Source organism: Trypanosoma cruzi, genomic scaffold, assembly GCF_000209065.1.
Source record: "Trypanosoma cruzi strain CL Brener 1047053516531 genomic scaffold, whole genome shotgun sequence".
Lineage (NCBI taxonomy): Eukaryota > Euglenozoa > Kinetoplastea > Trypanosomatida > Trypanosomatidae > Trypanosoma > Trypanosoma cruzi.
The window spans coordinates 27,026-35,417 of record NW_001849220.1 but is presented as its reverse complement, the minus strand read 5'-3'; the positions used below and the strand labels follow the sequence as shown (position 1 = coordinate 35,417).

Sequence of the window (8,392 nt, the reverse complement as noted above, 5' to 3'; positions counted from 1 at the left end):
CATCCGCACGTGCTTATCCACGTAAACCGCCATAGACAGATGGTGGCCGCCCAACGCTCCGGAAAAACATGCCCAGCACGCACGCGCATAACAAATGACATGCGCAAACGCACGGCACAACGGCGGAGAAGCGCACACCGAAAGGATGCCGCCCTCCACAGCAGTCGCAGCCCACCGCGCGCATCACACCCGCAGGAAGAGTGACTCGCGGTGCGCGCTCCCTCTCTCCTCCTTCCCTTCATACCCACGGAGGAAGCAGCAGCCACCCGCAACCGCCAGCACACGCTACAAAAGAAGCATCCAAAACCCACTGCAATGTGCATTTTGTGTCGTTGTGTGTGCCTGCAGACACACGAAGCAAAGAAGTAAAAGCAGGAGCAGACCATGTGAAGGGACGCACAAAAAAAAACAGTACAGCAGAAGCGCATGGCGGAAATAAAGAGAAAAAGACTGCTCAAACTCATGATATTGCACTGCAGACAAAGCAGCGGCAATTCATAAATTTTTATTAAAATTTAGAAAAAATTCATCTTCACCCTTCCACACCTCACAATTCGAAAAAAAGAAAAAAAATGAAAAAAAAAGGAAAAGAAAAAAAGAAATGAAAATGAAAAAAAGAAAAGAAAAATGTCGTCCTCTATTACAGCTATACCCAAATAATAATAAAAAGAAAAAGAAAAAAACACAAAACTCCACCTAACTACCATGTTGTTCCAGAAACTGTCTGCATATTTTGTCCGAAAAGAAAATTAAATATTTAAATGTCTTTCAACCGTCTGGCCCTCCATGTGTGTCCGCACATCGTTTATATTTCATGGGGCCATCTGCGTGTTGGTGCTCCCCTCAGCCCTCTCATCGGCGCGTGAGTGCGGCCCGCAGAGCACAGTCACTCGTGTGTGTGGGGACTGAGAGAAGCACGCAGACATGACGGGAGTCGCGTCTCTCCATCGGGAGAGTGAGCGCAGCAAAAAAAAAATCATCAGGGGGGAAAGAAATGCTCACGAGGCCGACCCCGAAGGGTGCGCCAGCGCAAGAAATAAACACGCAAAGCAAACAAAATCCTTTTTTTAAAGCGGCAGGGTGTGGCTGTGTGTGTGTGGCGCTGCGGGTGTCTGCCCGCCCTGGCCGCAAACAAAACAAAACAAGAGGGAAATAAATGTGTGCTCCGCCCCACCGGCACTCGTCGCACGCCCACACGTCACGGCTCCCTCAGCGCGCCGTTCGTCGCGGCCCCTCCTCATGCGTGCAGCGGGCGAGGCGCACAGGGCCGTCGTCATGAGCGTGTCGGTGGGTGTGCGAGTGGAGCAGTTGGGCGGGAAACGCACGGCACCCCTCACAGGAAGAGTGCAGCACGAAACAATTAAAAGAGGGAAGAGTAGAAAAGAAAAAACAACGTCCATAGTGATTGCCCCCAAAAGCAAAAGGAAAGAAGGGATGGGGGATGAAAAATAAAATTTAAAAATTTAAACAAATTAAACCATTAAAAATAATAATAAAAAACAACGTCCATAGTGATTGCCCTAAAGCAACAAGCAAGATAAGGGAAATAATTAAAGCAATAACAAGAACAAGAAAAAAAAAAAGGAAAAAAAAAAGGAAGTGGAATTTAAAAAATTCAGTGGGTAATGCTGGGATGCCGCTCCTTTGTTGCTCCACAGAATTTCGCAACTTTGCTCTCCCCAATTCATTCAACAGAGAGCCGCAGTGCCCCACAGCCCCAGAAGCAGCAGCAACAACACCCGAGACACACACACTTGCACGGTGCTGTCACCAATTAGATACATGGCCGCCAACTCGCCCAAATGCCCGTTGTCAAGCAAAATTTCAGTGTCCGAGGGTGTTGTTGCGTTGGACTCCGATGGGATCTCGGTTTCCCCAGGCGCTGTGCTTGTCTTACCCGATGCGGTTTCAACCGTCTGTGGCACCTCCTCGCCGTTTTCAACAAGAAATTCAGCCCTTTCAGTCCAAGGGACGTCTTCGGTGTCCTCCGCGGATGTCGGTTCGGCGTCCCTCTTTGAAGGAGTGGAGCTGCTGTCTGAGTTCATTGTTCTCTCGGAATTTCCGTCGCCCGCCTCGAGGCTGAGGCTTTCCTCCGCGCCAGTGGTTCCGGTTCCAGTGGACCGCACGTCGTCGTTTTCAGCGGGAAGGTCAATGCTTTGTTGCACTTGGTGCTCACCGTCCATTGGTCCGGCGGCCGTTTCCATACTCAACGACGCAGCTACTGGAGACGTTGTTTCGCCACTCCTGTCATCCGCCTCTTCATCCTCCTCTGGCTGTTGTGTATCATTACTTTCAGAGAACATTTCAAAATCGGTATCCTCCATTAATTCCGCTGACTGTGGGTCTTGTGGCTGCACATCTGAATCCTGCTTCATCGCATTATTGTCTTCATGCAGCGTGGCTTGCCGAGACGTTTTGCCTTCGGAAAGCTGAACATTGTTCCCTTGATGAAAGTTCTCTGCGCTCTCCGCTGCAATGGCGGGCTCAGAAATAGAGGATCCCGCAACAACCGTGGAAGGGGGCGTTGCAGGCACCGGATCATGAACGATTTCTTCCTCTCGTTTATCAGTATCATCCTCAGTCAATTCCTCATAGATGGCGCTTTCTTCACTCTTTGACTCGGAAGCAACCGGGAGGTCTGTGCTGGCCACCTGTCCTGTGGGTTGTTCCTCAACACCCAGTGATGGAATATTGACTTTGCTGGCTTTGAGTTCATCCAGATCATCATTTCTCCACAGTTCCTCATTGTACAGCATGACGTTAGTCACCGTCACATGGCCGCCCGTTGCACTTTGGTTCTTACTGTCCCCACCGATGTAGAAGTGTGAAATCCTGTGCGAGTTAAACAGATTAGTATTATATCTCTTTTGGCGGATTTCCTTTCCATCCACAAAGACACTCCATTCATCAGAATCCATTCGCAGTACCACCTGATACGTCCTGTTTGGCTCCCACACATAAACACGCTTCGCAGTAGCACTATTCCCCGGTATGGCCAGCCACTTCTTTTCGTGGGTGTACGACAGACCAAAGAGGACCGTGCTGCTGGTGTCATTCATCCTCACGCCAATCAAAGGAATGGGGCTGCCACTCTGCGGCACCTCGTGGATGGACACCGTCGCCACAAGAGTGAACTCGTTGTTCGCAAAGTAGTACGGCACATTCTGCCCCATGTCGCCAACAGGCCACACCGCCCATGCTCCAGACCCTTTGAACGTCAGTCCATTGAGAACCCTTCTCTCTCCATTCTTCACTGTTGCGTTCACGCCGAGGTACTCGTCACTCCACTCGGTCTGAGTTGCGTTACCGGACAAAAAGCCAACAAGCCCCTTGGTGGGAACAGTACCATTGCACATACCCTTCGTTGGCAAGTCAAAAGTGCCGCTGGAAACGGAACTGCATGATTGCAAGGCGCTGTCCAAATCCTTCCATGTCTTCACCACTTTCTTTATCCGCTCCAGTTTCTCGGTCAGACGCACAGCAACAAGATTGTACTTTCCGTCGCTATTCTTGTTCTCGTACAGTGAAATCAACTCCTCATTATTATTCTTCCCACTCTTCATCAACAGCGAGCTGGCGGCAGCGTCATCATTTTCACGGGATACCGGCCCAACATCATGCACACGCGCATTGTCCGTCACCCAAAGATGGAGCCGACCATTTCCACCTTCATTGTCGTCCTTCGCATACACCGGCGCAGTGATGAGCATCACCTCCTTTTCCTCAATGATTGCGGTGGTGGATCCACTCTGGACGCCGTACCCCTTTCGATTACGTGAGTTGCCCCACACGCGGTTAATTGGCTCACCCAACGTATACCAACCCACCCCACTCCTAGTGGACATGTAAACGTCATAGTAGCCTCCAGCACAATGAGCCATCATGAGGAGTCTTTCGTCGTCTTTTCCTTCTTTCCACTTCACCAGGGTTGGATCCCTGCAGCCCTTACCAGGCGTCTCGGATGAAAGCTTCCATTTTTTGTCTGACGGGTTAAAACGCATAGACAGTAAAACACGCTCCTCATCACTGTTTTTGGCCTGCATAGGAAACACAAGCGTGCCGTCACGCATCACAGCACCCGATCCTCCACCGCCAATTAACTCGGTCAAGGAACCAGAATATCCTATGGCTTGAGGGTTCATCACATGAGTCTCATTCCATCTGATTTTCTTCTTTCCATCATCTTCAGCGACAGTTCCCTTCACGAGTAAAAGGCCCCGCTCATTCGTACCTTCAACCTGCTGCTTTGTATGGCCGTAGTTTCCCAGGAGCATGTAGACACTGTCCTCAATTACAACTGTCGTCGGTCGCAACAATTCCGTTGCCCCAAAATTATTCGCGGCGGTGTCCACAAGTTGCATGCAAAACAAACTTGCAGCCGACGTCGAAATATCCATTGAGTCATCACTTATATTCAGGTGCTTTGACACAATCCCAGCATAGCTGCCGGCTCTATTCCTTTCCCCGCACTGCGCTTCAGCCACGGCAAATACATCATCACCCACTTTGACGAGGCCAGGAACACGGAGCGAGGTGATTTCCCTGCTGGCTTCGTCAAACTCCTTCCAATTAGCAAATGATACCGACGACGTCCCTGTAAAAGGATCAACAGCGGCCACTGCCTGCTCAGCGTGCGCAACTCCACTGCTGCAGCACATCATCACGACGAGAAGGAGCAGCACCGCAAAAGCAAACGCACGCCGTGACATGTTGGGCCTCCGCGGCTCACTCTCTCTTCCTTCCCTCCTCCTCCCGCTGGATCCGGTCACACGGCGACGGTTGTGTGTGCGGGGTGCCTTCACTGCAGCAACACGGGAGAGCATACAAATATGTGTGTGCGTGGGCAATGTGTGTGCTGTTGTTGGTCCTTTCAGTGCCTTCGAATTTCACAGTGGCGATTAGCGCTTGTTTTCCTAGCGTGTCTGTGTTCAAGAAGTGGAGAGTACAGCAGCAACAGCGGCAATACATCAGACACGTCCGTGGGGAGCAGAGCACATCACTCACGCAAGGTGCGGAAAAAAATAGAATTCGTAAGGGACATCACGGAGAGCAATCGCACACAGAAAACAAAAACAACAACACGGCTAGTCACGGAGGAAGACAACACACACGCACACACATGCAAGCGGAGTTTTATTATTCGGCAACGCCATTCAAAGTCCTGCCAAAACAGTCCACAAGTGATACAGTGATCAGTCACACGCTCCCGGTGCACTGCCGCGGCAACGACGCGGACACAAACGGAAATATGTGCACAAACGTGGGCGGCACCAATTCACAGCACCGCCACACGACACTCGCTCTCTCGGTGCATCCCACGTCCCGCCTCAAAAGACCTCGGCAAGCACCAATCAACAAAATAATGAGGCGGCGAAAAAACAACTTCCCTGCAGGCCCTTCAGGGCTCCACAGCAACGCCACCAACAGGAGCGTGCATCCCTCTGCTTGCAGCAGTGCACGCCTCTTTGCTCCTGGCCTCTCGGGGCGTTGAACACCTCCCCGACCATCTCGCGCTCAAAAAACAAGCCTCACGCAGATGCCATTCATTTTCCCCGCAAATGGTGTTGCCGCTCTGAATCATGTGCAAATAATCCACAACACACCACCCAAAGTTTCTTTCCATTGCCACAAAAGAAAAAGACAAAAATGTTTTAAAACCCAACATAAATACCACTTCGCCCCATTCACTGCGCATTGCCCCGCACAGAATCGTTGTTACTCGCCCTCCGCTCTTCTCTCATCCCATTCCTGCCTGCCAGGACGTACATCACAGTCGCAATCCCTCCCAAGAAAGAATTTGCCACGTGCTGGCACGGGCCACATTTTCCCCTTGCATCCCGGTCTCCCGCCCACAGGAGGGCAAACAGGGAGATTGTGTGCATGTGCGTGTGGATGGCGATGTACAAAACTCATCAAGATTCAAAGAAATACGGCACGCAGGGCAACCCCGCCCACGGATTGGAGAGTCCACCTGTACACCGCAGTAGGAAGAGCAGACGTCCTCTTGTTGCTTTTCTGAGAGGCCGATTCATTATCATCACGCCGCCTCAACAGCGTGTACCAGCGAGCGGAGGAGATGACTGCTCAATCGCACCTTGTGTCGGAGGCGCCCACAACGTCTCCCTGCGGCCACTTGCCGTCAGCAACAAGCCGCATGGCAGAACGCAACACAATTCACACACTCGCCAACAAAACAAATAAAAATGCATCTCGCCGCCATAAAACGGCCATCAACATCTGTTTCACGGCAGACACCAAATGTCAAGGGATTAAAGAAAAAAAAACACGCGGATGGTCTCCAACAATACATTTCAAGAAATGATATTCTCTCAATCCTAAAAATAAACACCGTGAATTCACAAAAGCCGCCTCATCGCGCCAAAAATCGTGCGATGCCCCTCCTCGCAATGCTCTGCTGTCCGCAGACACCGCCCTCTGTGGTGTTCAAGCAAAAAATAAACATTCACAAACCAACAGCAATAGAAGCCTCCACACGCAAAGTGAGCACCACCGTGGAGCATCGCTTCTCTCCCCGCAAGTAAAAGAGGCGCCGTCACACCATCCGCAAGACTCGCCACAAACACGCCAAATTGCGACGTACGCAACACGCTCCGCCGTGACCATCGCTTTCCCGATAAGGCAGCCCACTTCCGTCCACCGTGTCTACCAAGCAGGACACACCAGGCCTGCCGCTGAAACGCAAGAGAGATTCGGAAATACGCAAAGGATCCCGTCGCAGTCGTTGGCTCAGCCGCCGTGTTGAGGTTTGGGATGGGCGGATGGAGGAATAAAAACAAAACGGCCAAATATCCCCGCAGAATCCCGCATTCCACGCAGTCCCAATGGCCAGAGGGTCCTCTAGGGACGCCTGGGAGATGCATCCACCACACTCTCACGCACCATCATTCACGGCTCCCCAATCGAGTCCAGCGGGCCTCGCGAAGCACACGGCGCGCCTCAGTGGCGTGGCGAGCAGCCTTCTCGGAGAAAACAACGCGTGGCGATGGTTCCCCTCCCCGCTTCACCTTTCTTTTTTTTTCTCCTTCTGCTTTTGGTGGCATGTCACAGAAGGGGGGCGTACTTCATGTCCCCGAGCCCTTCTCTCGGTGCACGCACAAAAACAGAGAGGGAAATAATAAACGAGTGGGTCAGGCGGCACGGAGAAATAAAAGTGCGGGAAACAAACAAACCAAAAGAATAAACAAAGAGCCCGACAGATATGCACGCAGCATATTCAGCGGAAACGGGTGTCACCCTCAGTGGGTAACTTAGCAGCCAATTGCGGTGTCGATCGCCCACGGTGAGAAACAGCGTTGTGCTCACAATATTTTCGGCTTATTTTCTGCTTCTCTCCCCTTTTATTTCTCTCTCATTCATCATCTTCACTTTTACTGCTTGCGGCCGCCATCTCCTACCTCCGACAACACTGCCAGGTTTGGACGCTGCACCCTCCCCCTGTCATGCCAAATATATGTTTTTGCGCTCTTTAAAACCCATGGCGTACTCGCTTAAATATCATTTGTGTAAATATAAAAAGGAAAAAAAAACTTTTAATAATTAAAGTGAAAAACAAAATAAAATAATAAAAACAAGAAACATGCGACTGGCGCCAGTTCATCTTCCCTTCGTCCTTACAGGGTACAAAAGTGTCCTGTCGTACTCAACCCTTGGGACCCCTTGCTCCTCATCATGCCCGTAGGCCCGAATGCGCTGTATGCGTCCCTCATCCTTCACCCAAACGTCTGCGGGGACCATGCCGTCATATGGCTCCTTGTACCCGCCACTGCACGCCCGTGGACGGTTCCACTTCATCATGGCATATGCATCGTTCGCACTCAAAGACTTGACGCGACGGTACCAGAGAGCGTCCGGTGGCTCCACTTCATTAGAGAGACGAATACTCGAGCTGCCGCGATGCACGAATTTGCCGTAGAAGACATTTCGCTCCTGAAATCCAAGCAAACGGAGGCGTAAGCTGTAGTCGACATCCTCCACGCAAGCTGGGTAGAAGTTCTCGTCAAAATATCCCACCGTGCTGATCGCCAGGCGTGTCAACATAACAGATGTAAAACAAGTGCTTTTGCAATATGCGCAGAAGCGCCCGTAATGCTTCGAAAACGCCTTTTCACGCTCCTTCACAGAGGCATAACGGATGCGGTCAGGCAGCAGCGCAGACGTCGACAATCGGCTATCCTTCACCGTGGAGCGCAGCACCCTCAAGCCCCGTCGCAAAACAGGACTGTACTCGCTCGGCTCATTCGCCACCTCCGCCGCCAACTCATCCATGCAAGCGGCATCATGCCTCGCCATTTCATGTACATCGCGTAGAGGGTTGGGAAAGAGATCGGGGTGAAACTTTACGTCGCTGGTTGTCACAAAAACAAAGGCACTT

The 8,392-nt window shown here is 51.4% G+C and overlaps 2 protein-coding genes across 2 annotated transcripts, besides 10 other annotated features; both read right to left on the bottom strand.

Moving 5' to 3' along the window:
- Positions 1-816: a sequence feature (heterozygous, Esmeraldo-like haplotype).
- Positions 498-527: a sequence feature (AT_rich).
- Positions 558-628: a sequence feature (T-rich).
- Positions 817-1,688: a sequence feature (areas merged during assembly that could not be assigned to a particular haplotype. This can correspond to areas where the two haplotypes were merged or to regions with more than two copies in the genome that were merged during assembly.).
- Positions 1,445-1,500: a sequence feature (AT_rich).
- Positions 1,553-1,599: a sequence feature (T-rich).
- Positions 1,689-2,100: a sequence feature (heterozygous, non-Esmeraldo-like haplotype).
- Positions 1,689-4,823, bottom strand: Tc00.1047053509931.20 (trans-sialidase, putative; the record flags this gene model as incomplete). Its single annotated transcript, XM_800455.1, has 1 exon — positions 1,689-4,823. One exon carries the CDS (start codon positions 4,821-4,823, stop codon positions 1,689-1,691), a length of 3,135 nt encoding a protein of 1,044 aa, XP_805548.1.
- Positions 2,101-2,298: a sequence feature (haploid, Esmeraldo-like haplotype).
- Positions 2,299-8,392: a sequence feature (areas not merged during assembly with more than two copies in the genome that could not be assigned to a particular haplotype).
- Positions 7,525-7,595: a sequence feature (T-rich).
- Positions 7,615-8,392, bottom strand: Tc00.1047053509931.10 (beta galactofuranosyl glycosyltransferase, putative; the record flags this gene model as incomplete). Its single annotated transcript, XM_800454.1, has 1 exon — positions 7,615-8,392. A coding segment is annotated over one exon (778 nt), but the record flags the coding sequence as incomplete, so codon positions are not given.